The sequence below is a fragment of the Photinus pyralis genome, unplaced genomic scaffold, assembly GCF_008802855.1.
Source record: "Photinus pyralis isolate 1611_PpyrPB1 unplaced genomic scaffold, Ppyr1.3 Ppyr1.4_unclustered_Scaffold1264, whole genome shotgun sequence".
NCBI lineage: Eukaryota > Metazoa > Arthropoda > Insecta > Coleoptera > Lampyridae > Photinus > Photinus pyralis.
Genome location: NW_022170984.1, coordinates 29092 through 46308, shown reverse-complemented (window position 1 = coordinate 46308; position 17217 = coordinate 29092). Strand labels below are relative to the sequence as shown.

The window sequence follows — 17217 nt, the reverse complement described above, 5'->3', positions numbered from 1 at the left end:
TAAAAAGGCGTCATACATCTACTTTGGTATATTTTACTGCTTCAAAATGGTTAACATACTGTTATCATATTGACTGTTGAAATGACTGCAAACAAAGTTATCGTACCAATTATACTGGTACTTGACAAGAACATTTGTAGGTATACTGTAAAAAGTGCTTGAGGAACTAATATTTGGGTTCATTAACAATGTTCTCGTTTTTTCAACAATTTTGTAGTTGTGTAACGATGACACTGTGTTTCAACTATACTTTAGTTAATTAACTGACTAAATGGTCTATTATAACAAAGTTAGCAGTTGCTTTGACCATGCATTTTTTGTCCGTCTGTCTGATTACAAAAAAAACTTTTCTAGAATAATTGCTCTTTATTTTGGAATAATCATTATAAGTACACAGAAAATACAAAATACAAATAAACAGTTACCACTGTGGTAAATAGAATACTTAAATATAAGATTAGTATGTAAATTAACATAAATACACTTCATTATAAATGCTAAATATGATTAGGAACTAAAGAGCTCTTGTTGTGTTAAAAATATTTTGGCCGAACATAGGTTTTACCATTTGGCGACATATAAGTGTGAAGTGGTGAATAATAATCAAAATGAGAAGGAGAAAACATAAAAAAAGTGTCAGTGGATTCTGTAGTAGGTAACAAATATGATTGAAAATGATTGCAAAAATTTCCAAGTTTGTACTGTGAACATACGAAGTATATATTTTCGTTACTTGTAAGAACAATATCCACAATTCTATATAACTGCAGTTTTTTTGTTAACAAGTAATAGTCAATAGCATATTGAGTTCCTTTATATATGATGTCTTTTTTAAATGTCATAATATCATCGCCTATAATATTGACTGCATCTAAATTGAGATTTTTATAATAAAATTGATCCCGGAGATTTTGCTGTTTAGTGGATTTTGAATTATATGCTATAATATTCTTGAAACCATTATTATTTAACAAACGATAAGAAAATTTTAAAGAACATTTAATGCCAATGGTATAAGGGATATTTTTACGGGAATTCGTATTATTTGTGTACATTTTTAGCTCGCGGTGTTTTGATTCAAAACGGAAACACCAGATATACTTGAGAGGACCTATTTTTTTTATAATTGTTGGATAATGCAGAAGGAAATGAAATTTTGGTTTTAGGGTATTTCCAAACAGTTTCACATACTGCAGATGGTGTTGTTCAATTTTCAATGTCATTAATTTTAAATCTGTGTCATTAAATTCGGTCATTAATATTAAATCAATCATTTCTAATAAAAGACGTAATAATTTCCAGTATTTGTTATTAATGGGAACTAAATCACCGATGATAAGAGGAAGGAAGTGACAAAATGTCCACATCTCCCTGGCCGACATATGCAGCTTTAAGTTAGTTAAATGATTTATTTTTATAGGAGGGGAAATGTTTCCAATTTCTGTTTTACCATAATTAAATAGTTGTTTTCGACTATTCAATATTTTTAGTGAAAATAGATGATCCTTTTCAATCAGGTGGGTTAGAATTTGGCATACATCATAATGACAGACTCCTTCAAAGAGGTCATGCATTATGTCGACGGCATAGTTATTCACGACATGGAATGAATCAATGGTATTGAAAATTGAAATTTCCCGTATACCACTCTGTTTAGCCCTATTTTTTACTTCAATTTCATTCGAAATATCTTGTTGATAATTTTCAATGGTTCTAAATTTTGAAAGATTTTCTTGACAGTCGGATTTAATTTCACTTTGATTACACTTACAAAATCTGCATGGAAAATTAGCGCTGAAACTTTTCGTAAACCCTAATATGGAATTCAGCCCCAAATTGTCTCCAACAATAGCCATCAAAATATAATGAATCTGATGACCATGTACCATTAAGCCATCTTTTTCTAGTAACTGTATTTCTTTAATTAGTAAATTCAGGGTTGCATCGTTTCCGTAACACTTATCAGTAGATTTAAATAACAGAGCTGTAAAAATATTTTCTAATGATGAAACATGGTGCTGTGGTAGTGTTGGGAAACTGTAATAAAATGCAGCAATTGACTGACTGCCAGCATGTGAACCAAGCGCATTATTTATTTCAAAATCATCAAAATACAGAATGTATGGAATCAAAGTCTTATTTTCAAATTTTGCCTTTTTTTGTTTCCAAATTTCTCCATTTATTATATTATGTATTGTAGATTTTTGTGCAAGGTTTGTCATGTTTTCAATAGTGTCTTTCAATACGTTTGGCAACTCAAAAAATTTTTGAAATTGAAACTGTAGTGGCATTAAAGCGCCTTTGCTTGATTTAGAATCTAAACAGGGTGTACTATTGAGAATTATATGATCAACTTCATTATTGGTTTCAAAAATTTTTGGTTCTCGATAGAGGTCCCGATTTTGAAGACTTTTTGTGTACTTGTGATAAGTATTAAAATTGCAAAACGGATCCAGGCAGAAAGCCAGAAGTTTATCTATTTCACCATTATTATTATTCGTCGTATTAAAAATGTTACTCAGTTCAGTAATAATCGTACCCAACAAATTGTTAGTAATGTCGTTAATAAGTTGGTCGACATCTTTTCGGGCATAATTTGATTTACTGTAAAGTTTAGTAACAAATATTAAAGCAGTGGCTTCAATGTTCTTTAAAGCTGATGCTAAGTCATATCGAACATTTTCTCTTTCCGAGTTACCTACAGAAGAATCCGTGTTATTTTCATGTTGACTATATGATTTTTCTAATCGATTTATTGTATCTGACGATTTATTTATACATGATTTATTATTACCTTTAAAGTGTCTTTTGAATGCTTTTAAAGATTGATAAGTATGACAACAGTCAAGGCAGTAAAAGTTGCCATACGGTGTAAAACTATGAAAAAGTTTAAAATGTTTGATAAGTTCATCCACTCCATCAAATTGATTAGAAACACTCCCTGCGTTTTGCTTACATTTGTAACACTGAGGCATGTTAATAGTAAAATAAAAATTAATTTTTTAAATCGTTAAGCAAACAAAGTAAATTTGAGCACGGATTATCTTCCGGCAAGTGAATATCAAAAAAATATTTTTGGATAAAGATCCACGTATTTTGACCACATCTTGGATACTTCAAATTTAACACATGAAATATTTTAAAACACGAATCAAGAGCGGCTAAACAATTATCAAATTTATACTTTATATCATCATAGAAAACATAATAACTATTAATATGTATTAAATCGTCACCTACTGCTACTATTATAGGTTGAAGTGTTTCTCCTCTTTCTAGTAGAGTTGATTTTAATTCTTCGATTTTGTTGTCAAAGTCATTAATGGTCCGCGTGTGCAGAAAGATCGAATTTTGTGAGTCTTTTATGGTTGCTTTAATGATCAATTTCTTGTTCTGTTGATTTTTCTTTACATGCTTTATTGTGGGCGGTAACACAGCATGAAGAAGCAGTGCTACAATTACGTCAATAATTTCTGAAAGACAATTTGTTACATTATTGTAATAAACAAGATTAGGAAATTACCTTCAGTGTGATTTAGACTATTTAAATATTTCATTAACGTTAAATTTTGCTTGTCTTTAATTTTAGTGTTATAAATTGGAATGATTTTATTTTTAAAATATATCCAATTCCTTATTAGTCCATAAGTTTTGTCCTGGTATATCGAAAAAAAATCTTGTTCAATCTAAAAAGTGGAGTAAATTTATATATAATAATAATTACAACCTACTGTTAAGCAGGAGGTAGTAAGTATACTGTATGTAATTATAATAATAAAAAAAACATACCAAATTGAAGCCATGAGAATTTTTTAAAAGAGGCCAGTTCGCTAAAATAGACGTAATTCGTGTTTCTTCTGTTTCTTTCAAAATCTCACTTCTTCTCCTTGTAAAAGTCTTTCGCCAATTTTCTTGAACGTCCGTCCAAGGGGAATTATTTATCCGAAGCCAAGCAGTTAAATTCAAAATTTCTAGTGCCATAAAATATAAGTTTTCAAGTAATTGTATTACACCTGTATCTAACTACATACCATCGTCCGTTATATTCTGATCATCAATTACACCAATATTTTCGATGTTTGCGACAGTACTTGTTCGAGGAGTGATTGGAGATTGTTGGATTAAACCAATTTTTTTGAGGCGTTTTGTGTGATTGTAATATTTGTCATACAATCGTCCCGATGGAATTTGTTTTAGTCCCCTTTTCTTATAGTAGATAAACTAAAATGAATTATTTGATAATGTTAGTACCACACCAAATAGTACAAAATACCTTATCATCATGAAATCTTTGCTCTATTTCTTCGGATATCCTTTCGAATCCTTCTCTTCTCAGTTTTACATTATTTTCAATATGCCACGCTGTAATAGCATCTACCATTATTTTACGAGCTGCGTCATTGAGTTTTTTATTTTTCTCGAATACTAAGAACACATAGTTACCATTAGGGAAATTCTTTAGGGCATTCTCCAATTGCTGCAAATGTTATGTAAATTATATGATATAACACTACATGAGCAAATCATACAAAAGTTCTGCCAAATGTAGATTCCACCGATGATTCAGATGACGAGTTGGCTGCGTCAGTGTCAGTATTTATCCATAAATTTGTGTAACTATTTGAGTTACAAGGAAAATCGTTGGGTATGTTCTATTAACAAATAGTTTGTACACATAAATGTTGACATTTACAAAACTTACGTTTTCAATTTTCCATCTGGTAAGGCGATGCCGAAACTCTACTTTTATACCTAATTTTTTCTCTTTAAATAGTTCATTCAAATCCGCTTCAGTTAGCAGTTTTAGGCGTTCAATGGTTATATCCTGATCTGTAACAATAATTTCCCAAAATAATGAAGTTCCATGTGGAACAATTGTTTTAACTGTTTAAAATAATATAATTCTTTAACAAAATGATTAAACAACGTTGCGTTCCATCGCGAATTTGTTTTGTGTGTAAGAAAAAGAGAAATAACTGTAATATGTACATTCCAAGGTGGTGAATACATTCATAAATAATGATAAAAATACTTACCTAAAAACTCCTGGCAAAGGCTTGAGAACCCCCAGCTTTGTAATAAATTGAATAAGTCGCCTTCTTCACCCGCACTCCCATTAACATTAGCACCCTCATCAAACAATGTCAAAGTGTCGATGTTAGAACTAGAATTATTATCAATGTTGTACAATGTACCAAATACACTTCCAATATTTTCCATAGCGTACCGTATGACTGACGAGCATTCAAAATGAAAATGCTGGGTTACATTAGCTACATACAATGCGTAATGCGATCTTCGCGAATTTATCACGATTATGCAGTTACTATGAAACGAACTGCAACGTTAACTCAAACAAAGTCGCCGTTTATATTTCATTTTATATTGTTGATGAACAATTTCGTAGTTAGAATTTACTTATGACGTGGTAAAGTGACTATGGTTTCTAAATAATACAACTATTGATGTAAAACGATTTATCAAATTCGTTGTTACATTACCACAAACAATTGTAGAGGTTTACAACATGGCTGTTACTTCACAATTTTCACCAAATAATTTGACAATTATCACAACATTTTAACAGAATATGTTGTTGAACTACAATAACCATTTGTAAAAATATAAAGTAATTGTTATTTAACAATTTTTGAAACAGAAATGACTACATTTCGGGTAGATTGTACAGAATTAATATGACAATGTTTTATTGGTAAATGAAACAAACCAAATTTATAGAATTAAACTAAATTCTATTTAACTGTACTAACGTTTAAGTAAACTGTTGGTTAACAAATATATTTGTTTACTTTAACTGTCGATATTTTTTTGAGTGTACTGTTAATTTAATGGTATTAGCGTTTGGTTACTACGCAAGTGTGATACGTCGAACCTAAAATCTAATTGTGCCAGCTGGTAAAGGAGAGACACAGTTGCAATGAGAAATTGTCATTATTTGTTTTCAAAACTTGCCCCAGACTTTGTATTCCTTATGGTTTCCCTTTCCGAGATCCTAATGACCACCCTCGAATTTGGAACACCCTGTATACTGTACAGGCAATCACTAAAAATAAGATACAATGATACGTATAGTAGATGGAAATGAAATACAACGTATCAGCATTGGTATCAGTATGGCAAATGTAATTTGTAGTAGGTCTTTAGTAGGCTTGCTAAAAAATATAGACGCTCTGCTCATTGTGAAACATTTTATATAAATAAACCATTCCCTTTGAAAATGTCCGTTTAAAGAATGAATATAAATTTTATTAATTAGAGTCTTTAAAAGAGCTTTAAGGTTCTCTTATTTATACCGTTTCACTTACAATCTGTATCATCCTGGTAAAAGCTTGCAATTAAGCGTTTTATATTTTATAAGCTGACTCGTGTGAGCTTTGCGAATCTTTTAAAAATCACGTCATTAGGTATATCTAAGTAATATAACTGTAATTAACAGAAATGCGGCAGTATATTTTAATTAAAACGTAAAAGCGGAGTTAAAGTGGAATACATAATTCTTCAAACCTACGTTAACCATTAAGAGTAGGTATAATTTGGAGGGTAAACATGACTTGATTATCTCCCCATACACTTATTCACATCCTGTGTGATAATTACAAACATTATCTAAACTGCGAAATTTAAACGTGTTTCACAAAGAAGAATACTCAATGTACGCCTGTACGGTACTAAAGTCTGATCGGTCCATTTGTTTCAGAATTGTACAAAATCTATGCTTCTAGAAGCATTCCTTATACCTCTCCTGTCCCCATACATCTAAAATAACCGATAGATAATTCATCGAAGTGCTACAAAATGATACCGCCAGTGTTCACTCCTCTACCCTTTACCTATAATGTATATTGGATCTCACATTCCCACATCATTTCGAAATGGATTAACCAATTATTGGATGGGTAACCGTAACACTAATTTTTTCATGAATTTTAGGAAACTATATTAGGTCACCTAAGCATCCATAGTTCATATTGCCGTCTGTTGCGTCCCTAAATGAGAGTTATTATCCTTTAGTCATTCCTTTGAAGGTTTCATCAAAGAAAATATCATACCAGGCCCTGTATATAACTGTTTCACCTGTCCCTTCCCTGTGATGTGTGGTAAATGAGCCGATGCCATACTTCGACCTACACTCAAGCTTGAATGCAAAAACACCAAATGACAACAATTCTATGACCAGCAACTTCACCAGATCTTAGTCCCAGTGAAAACATATGGGGAATAATGAAAATTGAAGTTGAACGATGACTTGATTCGGTCAGTTTTAGAGTTTTGGACCACCATCACCGAACATTATGGCGGTGAACTAGTTTCGAGTGTACCTGGACGTTTAGTTATAAGTATTTATAGTTAAATGGAGGTTGTATAAGTATAAGATTCATTATTTGTTGTAATTTTATAATTCAAGTATTAAAAATGTCGAGAAAAATGTATACTAAATAATTACAATTCAACTTTACTTTTTCCGGATACTTTCTAGACGGATTATATAATATATGCCATTGTACCATTCTTGGAGACCTGGGGAAAACTACTGCTTTCAACTTGACGGAGCGCCGGCTCATTCTACTCATGATTCTCTTACATGGGTCTTTGATGAACATGATATTATGTAATGAAAAATAACGGTGGCCACGTGTAACAAAACCTCATCAATTGATGTTTGTTTTTAGCGCATTTCCATAAAAATAAAAAAAATGCCCTATTGTGGCCACTTTGTCCGTCCGTCCATTCACCTGTCCGCCCGTCTGTCCGTCCGTCCGGTCGCTACTACATCTTTATCTTAAGAGCTATATCGTTCTACTTTTTTCACTATTTGGTTCGTTATGGTGTCGAAACTTGCACCAAGGAAGGAATTTTTCTGTGTTCTCACTAAAAAAGTTATAGTCTAAAATCAATTTTTCATGTACCTACCATAATTTTACACTTTTGCCGTTTATCATTGAAGTAATATAGGATTCCTTTCATATTTAGTGATATAAACTACCATCAACAATGAACGATAACAATTACAGCCACAAAAATTTGTCCAACAGGTCTGCTAACGCGTTCATTTCAAGGCCTCCTAAGAAAATTATGCGTAATGGTCACAATTATCTAAAATAAAACGGAAAGCATCAGATATCAGATATGTATAGTGTAATAGCTGTAATAATTGATCGATGTAGAATTTTCTTCCGCATTTGAAAGTGCAAAAAATAAAGCCAGGTTTCATTTGAAAAAATCAACTTTTTAAGGTATGAAGAATTAGCTTCAAAACACCCTGTAGAAGGGCCATCAAAATTGAAATCATTCTCATGTAGCATCAAATGGGTATAGTGGAATTTCGCAGACTTGAAATTCAAGTTAACAGGATCATAGGTACAGGGGCTGTACCAAAGAAAAGCAGTCAAACGCAAAAAATTTTGAAACCTTAAAAACCTTTGACGCTGTGATTAGAAGGAAATATGATATCAAACGACGCCGACGTAGACTTTCATGTAGATTTGGAAACGGCAATAAAATACAGGGCGCTTTATTTAAAATAACAAAACACGCCCATTCGCCTTGCACAAAGTTGAAAGTGAACACGATTAGCTAATAATACACGTAATAGGGAAAGGTAATTAACAGCGATTTAAGACAAATCGTTGTGCATGATTTCTAGAACGAATTTACAACTTACTCATCACCGTTAAATGCTTTTTTTTTAAATATCGCATAGGGCCGTTTAATCGAACACAATAATGTTTTTTTGATGTCCGGGTTCTGCTTTAAAAAAAATTTGTTTTTCAAAAATACAAAATTATAGCCTATAGTCAGGTTCTTGAATAGTTACTGTAAACGTGCAGGGTTGCTACCCATTTTTCATTCATATTTTGAACGCGTAAAATGATATTTCAATTGGCCTATTCTTGAGTATTAACGTACAACTGGAATCCACTCTTAAAACTTTCTGTAATTGAATAGCCCATACAGCTTATCTGGAAGTGTATATATTTTATTAGGGTTAAGTTAAAAGGTTAGTAATAAAATTTAGTTTTGGTCAATCGAAAAATGAAATTTTCGTAAGCAAAGAAAATCAGCAATAAAAGGAAAAACAATAAAAAGGACACGATAGACAAAAGAGATTTCTTTCTCATTATTGGTTGGTATGACGACGACTATTTGCTGACGTATCAAAATCAAATAGAATTGGAAACTTTATTACTGAAAGCTTCGGGTTCTTATTAAACATTTCGACCGAAATGCTCGTACGCTTGGAATGTATAAAGTTTTAGTGAATTAGTTTGGTCTCTTATAAAAGGATTTTAGTTAAGCTGTGTAGTATTTAGATGGTCAAGGAAGGCTTGTCGCAGAAATTGGTAGCCAAATCTGTAACTATATTTTCGACATTATCTCGCTGTAATCACTTTAAGGCTTACAGGCAACTCAGACATTCGTATAAGTATTTATATTTTTGAGACAACCTTTTCGCTCTTATATACGAGTAATACAATCTTAGTGTCAACATTTAACTAAATTGAAATAAAATAGAATTTTTTTCTTTTCCAATAAGTATTGAACCTTAGTCGATAAAATTGTTTAGTACATAACATACATTTTGTGGGGTTTGTTTGTAATATGAAGCGCACTAATATAATTTGGAAATCGGCAATGAGCGGTTTGTCAATTTCTTGATGTAAAGTAGGTGTGAATATAATATCCTCGATTCCATCACTCAACGATAGATAGTCGGCAAATCTGAGTTATTTGGTCAGGGGACTCCCTGGGGGACTGTTTTAAAGGTGTATACCTTGTGGTGTCAAAATTTCGGCAAGAAATCGGCGTTTTTCCATTATTATCATCATGGGGACTTGCCGTACTTTTTTTGTAAAACTTGCGATGCCGTAATCAAAATGTCCATTACTCACCTATTTCCTTTTCGAGTTTTAGTCTGTTATTGGAAATTTCCCAATTTTGGACCCTTCGCAATGCTAAAAGTTACCTATTTAAAACATCACAACATTGCAATATTGCATAGTAGGTACTATAAAGCAGTTTCCTAGTTACATATTTAATTAAATTAAATGCCTATGTTAGATTGAATGGGCTGTCTGAACACCTTGCAAAATCTTGAGAGTTAGCTTGTACGTTAAATTGGATTGATGTCGAATTGAACTGAGTGGCGTTATAACACTACGAACATTGGCTATAGGGCATTTTAGGAAAATTCATTGTTGTCGGGATATTTTAATGTGGGGCGAGGGGTTTGGCGTTGGCCTTTATTCCTTTCATTTTTGATATGATGATATATATTATTTGTTTAGAGTGTAATTTATTTGGTGATCGATTACGGAGAAAAGGTAGGTACCACCGTGTCCTCCTGGTATAAGGGTCTCTGAACTTTAGCTGTAAAGAGACTTTAAGGTTCGGAATAAAGGGCGGTCCTTTTCTGAGGTCGTTAGTTAAGATTTCAGAGAGTTTCTCTGCCGTTCGTTGTTGTACCGCCATTACAGAAGCAACTGGACCATCATGCTCCTTCTCCTTTATAAAATACACGTTCAATAAAATCTGACGTTTAATTTCATACATCTGCTTTATTGTTGGTCATATTGCTTATCACTTTCTCAGTTATAAAATTAGCTTTTATTACATATAACGCCCAACGCGTTCAAAGTGAAATGAAGATTGGAGGATGCCCATTTCTTTTATATATCCGATAATGGAAATACCCTAAATTCCATTGTCTTAATTGTTCAATTGTTTTGAAGTTGTTGTATGTGCATTGGGAAACGTAATGAAATCAAATTCTCTTTACTACTATTATTATTTCGCATTATATGTAGGTACACTCATCATTAAACAAATGATACTTTTACTGTTACATCAAAACTGTTTCGGTACCACTGACTTGAGGTGGTTTCTACGTTTATTGTTCATTAATTTGACTATTATTATTTCGCATTATATAGCGACCTTCGCTTGACGGAACTGGTTTTCCCTTGCATTACGGGTGCTTTTTGTATATTGATGTATACAATACCATAATTGATGGGCGTTTATAAATGCTTAATGAGAAATGTTAACTTTGGTTTGAGACGGACTATAGATCCAGAACTACTTTAGATCCCAATTGAAGCTTATCCTGAAGAGTTGAACTACACAAAGTCTAATTCTTATATGCAAATCGTGTAGGATTGGTTCTGATGAACTGGTAAGAGGAGTTGTGCCCATAGTACTTCACCATGTCCTCAATAGACAACCTCCTCACGAAAATAGCTCCATTGTTGAAACCGTTGATTCACGAGATCCATTATAGGGCGAACTTTGTCCATTTTGTTCCCTTTCTTCAAATTTATATTATCTACAAGATGTATACCTACTTCGTTTTATGTCACGAAATGATACAAAAAAAAATCGGAGGTCATCTTTTAGCGCATTTTTTAAGAATTAAAAAAATGTGCCATTGTTTGCGTTTTGTCCGTCCTTGGCCGTGTATTTCCTGAGATACTGTTTTTGAAAGTAAAACCTGCATGACTTTTACATGAGGCAACCAATTAATCATCCTTCGTGGTACTGTAATGAAAGGTCTCAACGAAAGGAATTAATTTCTATCAACCATAGTCCTTCTCCTCGACCCTTTGTCGTGACCGCATATAATTCCTCAAGAGCGGATTGTCGGAGGAGGATACGATTAGGAGGTTTGGTAGAAATATATCTATTGGTGATTTATAAACGCCAACCCAACTATTTACTAAGACATTTCGGTTTAAAAAATGCGCCTTTATCTGCACAACATTTGTGCACAGTTTATATTTGTTTGGTGTGCATACAGATTATTCAGAAACACTACATGATCAATCACGTATTTGTCAATTTTTTTTAAATATCTCCACCGGACTTCTACTTTCCACTTCAGCCTTGAGTATGGCAAAGCGATCTAGGCAGCCACGGATGCCTTCTTTTTTGATAGTTTGATTATTCCTAAACACTGCAAAGGAGACTTCACCTTCACTGGAAAATTCGTTATCGCTTTTGTTGTGGTGTACTTCTAGAGACCCTGGAACATCACGTGGAACAGATGTCATCTTCATCTCTTCTTCGTCGACATCTCCTTAACGACCAAATTTGGTCTCCCAGAGAGACTGAATGTAGGAAAAACCAACAAAATCAGAATTGCTTGGGATTTTATTACAGAGAATTAATTCGAAAGCTCAGATCAGGAATTTGTTTAAGAGTTGGTATTGAAATCCATTTTGAGTGAGGTGCTTGACGAAATAGTTTATAGTCGATCTTTCTCTTTCAATTACAGACATTCAAGTTTCCTGTCTGATGGATTACAAGCCCATTTCTAAGCGGCCAACTGAACATCTTTTTTTTGCGAAAAACTGTCGCTTGAAATTCATACTCGTCTTCTAAATGGCTTACAAATCATACAACTTTGTGATGCTTTCCTTTCTTCTAGAAGAAAATTTTGAAAATGTATAAGGGTTCGAAGGGTAGTCAACTTTGGGCGCCCAAAAGTTTCTGAATGCTCAAATCGCGGTTTCCCCTCGGGTTTCCCTTTCTCGTGTCGCCAATAAAAGCTCGAGCTATGAGAAGTACCCAAAAATTGAGTACTATTTTGTGCCGGGCTTTTAGCGAAATGCACCAAAATACAACCAACAAACAGAATATGTGGGAACCCCCGATAATATCTTAGTGATGAACGATGGTGGAGGCAAAACATCAAACTCTAATTGCTGGTGAACGAGACGTCGAAGATGGGTACCGACAAAAGGAATATAGAAGCCCCCGACAAGATTTTACTGATGGTGGAGTCAAAACTTCAAATCCGAATTGCTGGTGAACGAGACGTCGAAGATGGGTACCGACAAAAGGAATATAGAAGCCCCCGACAAGATTTTACTGATGGTGGAGTCAAAACTTCAAATCCGAATTGCGGGTGGATGGGACGCCGGAAGCGAGTATCGACAAAGGGAATATGGTAGCTTTCGACAAGATCTAATTGATGGTGCTGGCTAATAAAATACTGATCTGCCACACAAAAATGGGCTGAAGTCCCTTCGATCTAGGTAGCTGCAGAAATCCACAATCGTAAACTAATTCCTTCTATTCCATTACAGTAACAATGTTAATTGATTTGCAGAGAATTGGACGTAGTTGATTACAGGGGTCTTTGCATAAAACAAGTAAATCTTGAATATTAACTAAAATTTAGTTGATTTTAATTTTATCCGATTTTGATGTTGTTACCCTATATACATTAACCGTAGACAATCCTAAATGAAAGAACCGGATATTTATCAAAAGAGAAATTTCAACGCCTCTATTTGGTGCAGAATCGTAGCAAAATAGCAAAGCTTCGTAATCGTATCACTTATTTCCGCTTGTATTTTAAAACCTACAAATTGGCGCATCAAGAAGGATATAAAGTCTAAAGCCCAGAAGATTTATTGCCGCATCACGTATACTTGTTGTGTTTATCTTTTCGGTCTCATTTAATCAGTCCACTCATAAAGTGAGAGAGGGATTTAATTTCCTAAGTAATATTGCATTTTATCGATCGATGTAGGTATTAGCGTATATTCATTAATAAATGTTGTATTATGTTAAATTTATTGGTAATCAATTTTCAGTATTATGTTCACACTGCACTACGCTACAAATTGTATGCACACGGAAACATATTATTAATTGACCACGATGGTTCATATTCATAATATGACGCAGGGATGCGCTAATTGTATTGGAAGCGGTTTCAGAATAACTAGCAATTTGATACCACTTTAAAGATTTTCTCGACAAATACATAGCAGTTTAAGTTCATCTGTTTTTCTTACCTGGTGATGGTAACGAAATTTAGAAATCTTCTACGTCACCATCATTCATTTTTTATAGTGATAAATAAAACCAAATATTTGACGGATAAAATGGAAAAAGTTTCCTTTAAGCATTGTATTGGTTTACGATATTGTGTTACTTGAACTGAATTAATAATCATTACGAAAAATTACCGTGTAGTACGCCATTATTTACCTACATCAAATATTTACATTGAGCTTTTATATAACTTCACCAGCTTCATAATACTGAAAGACTTTATTGCACGATCCATTTTAATGTTTATTTATTTACGCTTTTTGACTGCAGTGTGTTTGTTTGTCACATACTTAGTTATATATTTCGGGTGGTGTATCAAGTTTGTAATCCGTAGGTATCTGTCACTGTTCGAGTGGCTGTCAATTTCGTTAGAACTTCTGTGTTATTATTATTAAAGGTGTGACTAAGAAAAAATTAGTCTCGTCTCCCTTAACTTCTCTACGGGATGATACATTCCCCTGTCTAAAAGAATAATCTTTTTGCTACTTCATCTTACTACCTTGACATACCTACTTATGAGAGAAAATAGTAGAAGGATCGTCCTCCTTTTACTATTTTCCTTACACATCTGGTATATTACAATTTTCAGTAGTATCAATACTTATTTGATCATTGGGGTGTGTCATTTCGCAACGCACATCTTCGTTCACATTTCCATTTGGTGGAATAAATTTCATTAATCATTGATTTATCATTCTGAGTGAGTCTGTACTCTTGATTGTCAACATTCATTTTGTAGATACGATCGAGATTCCTTCAGTTTATGCATCTATTGCACCTACCTAAATCATAATCCTAAACTGAAACGCCTATGTTTAAATCTGGCAAACCTTTAGTTCTAAACCGGTCATTATTATTATTTTATTTTATTTGTTTTTACTTTATAGTGGGCGGAATGTCGCTATTGTTTTTCAGCTATAATCTATTTGCTGAACAGAAATAGTGACACCACTCCTTCAAAGCTACCGCCACATTTAAATGCAACATTTCTATTGGTCAAACTTTTAAATGCCGGTAACACACGGGAAATTTTACTTTCAATGGTTGTGGTTGACAATTGAAATCTGTAATCTGTCAACCAGTTTTTCTGTTTACATAGGGTGCGTTCACCAGAACCAACTGTTTGCAAACCGTTTGCGCTTTTTATATAAGCATATTTACTGAACGCATTGCTAATTGTCAAACTGTTTGCAAGCGGTCGCCATTTTTTAAATCATAATTTAAACTCGCTGAAAATCACAAACATGTTGATCGGGCATGCGCATTTGTCCTAAGCGCGCAATTTGCCTGGAAACCACACGTCAAATTTATTTTGAGTGAATTCTGAAAAAACCGTTTTGTATTCTTTTTGTACATTTCAATAAAAATGTGGCAATCTTTCTACAGTTTAAATGCATCCTACTATACGAGATGAATTGAATTGTCCTATAGAAAATCAAGATGGGAGTATAAGTGCATATTCTCTGGATCCTTGAGTAAATATTTTTTATCCCTAAATTGTACCTGCTTTACAAGAAGTTTTTATTTTCAGATTGTTACATTTAATAAATTTAAGGAACTCACCACATAAGTATAGTCATTTTAAGGAAAGATTTGTATAGGTGAAGAACGGATAGTTAGTGTTGCAAGGCAGGGTTTGATGGACAGCAATCTACTAGGAGACGAGCAAATGGTTGGTGCCGTTTTGGAGCTTTCATAAACCGCATATGAAGGGGTCAGTACAAGTCCCACTGAAATCGAGAGCACTCAGCCAGTATCTGTTATGTTATATAGAGATACTTGTGTTAATCATTAGTATACGAATAATGTACCCTAATTAGATTCGAAGAGAAGTTTGGTGTGGAACGATTTCACTACAAAGTTATTACTCGCCGAGTATTTCAAATTTGACATTCGAGATCCAAAAAGGAAAAGAAAAAATATTTGGTCAGAAATATAAGACGTGTTTCAAGGAAAAGGGCATGATTGTCACATGAAGACTTGGATCGGAAATTTCAGGAGAATTATGAAACCCTTGTCGACAATAAAAAGAAAACTGGTCGTGGAGGCTGAAGTAATGTTGAAATATCTTCTTTTTTGACTGGCAACTTTGTCGTGGGCAGTGTACGTTCGCAGTTTTTTGCGTTTTACCGGATTAACAGCGCCATTTATTGTTGGAAAAAGCTTTATCAAATGACACAAAAAGTAAAAATGACTTCCATAAGAAAAAATAAAACTGATGATGGTTAACTGGAGACGAAACGTCAGACTAAAAATTAAAACTAACATTTTGTATACGGAATAAAGTGGTCACAATTATGTGACGTTTATTTTGAAATATCTTTTTAAATAACTTAGGAACAAATAAAAACGATTTTGTAAAATGTCATTTTTTTCTGGATTATCTCCGAAAGTAGTCGGTATTTTTTTAGTTTCAAAACGGCATTTTGTTAAGCATTAAACTACTCAACTTTGCCAAATGACTACTTACCTCTATTTCTTACAGTTTCCGAGATCCCCATGGTGGCCCTCGAATTTGAATCAGCTGCCTGTATACATGGAATGCTCCCATCTTCATTCATAATTAAATTATTCGATTTATCTCTTACAACTTTAAAGCGCATTGTGTGCAATGTGCAATTATACAATTTTTGGTCGTGAGTAATGTATAGGTACTAGTAATTTACTCCAATACCTATACCTATGTCGATGGTTTAAACAAATATGCATGCTTTACAAACATGTTTGTGATTTTCAGCGAGTTTAAATTGCGATTCAAAAAATGGCGTCCGCTTGCAAACAGTTTAACAACAAGCAACGCGTTCAGTAAACGTACTTATGCAAAAAGCGCAAACGGTTTGCAAACAGTTCGATCTGGCAAACGCACCCTATCGTTCACCAGCACCTAAACAGTTTGTGTTTGCAAACGTAATCAAAGCGCAAACACGTTTGGTTCACCCATTAAATCTCGTAACATTGACGTGTGTCAAATTTCGTTTCACAAAACGCACACCGCCTTGTGATGGCGCTGTAGATGTTGGCTTCATAAATTTGAGTTTGCTAGCAATCCAGTTATTTTTTCATCCAAGAAGTACAAGTCAAATAGGCCGTATTTTGTTCTATCATTGAGATGTTTTCAAAGAGTAATTTCGTTCGAATTTGTTCAAAATGTGATAATTTCAGGTATGTAATTTCTCTGGAAATGGCGGATGGTGGCAATTATTCATTTTAGAGAACTTGTCTAAACGTTTATTGAGCGAAATTTTGGATTGTGTTTTCTAAAAGTCACAGCGTGACAGTTCTCATTATTGACTACTAGTTAATACTCACCACATTATTAACCACTTTGAACAACTGCCGAGAAAGCCCACTTTA

At 33.5% G+C, this 17217-nt stretch overlaps 1 protein-coding gene across 1 annotated transcript in view; it reads right to left on the bottom strand.

Annotated features, from left to right (window-relative positions):
* Positions 1 to 351: 351 nt before the first annotated feature.
* Positions 352 to 17217, bottom strand: part of LOC116181604 — a 35903-nt gene continuing 19037 nt past the window's right edge. The window contains exons 2-10 of the mRNA XM_031501977.1: positions 5228 to 5338; positions 5037 to 5164; positions 4703 to 4830; positions 4530 to 4652; positions 4274 to 4477; positions 4032 to 4221; positions 3790 to 3971; positions 3524 to 3686; positions 352 to 3473 (exon numbers count right to left, since the gene is read on the bottom strand). Coding sequence (XP_031357837.1) covers positions 2995 to 3473; positions 3524 to 3686; positions 3790 to 3971; positions 4032 to 4221; positions 4274 to 4477; positions 4530 to 4652; positions 4703 to 4830; positions 5037 to 5164; positions 5228 to 5338 — 1708 coding nt within the window. The 3' untranslated portion in view covers positions 352 to 2994. The remainder of the gene's footprint in view (positions 3474 to 3523; positions 3687 to 3789; positions 3972 to 4031; positions 4222 to 4273; positions 4478 to 4529; positions 4653 to 4702; positions 4831 to 5036; positions 5165 to 5227; positions 5339 to 17217) is intronic.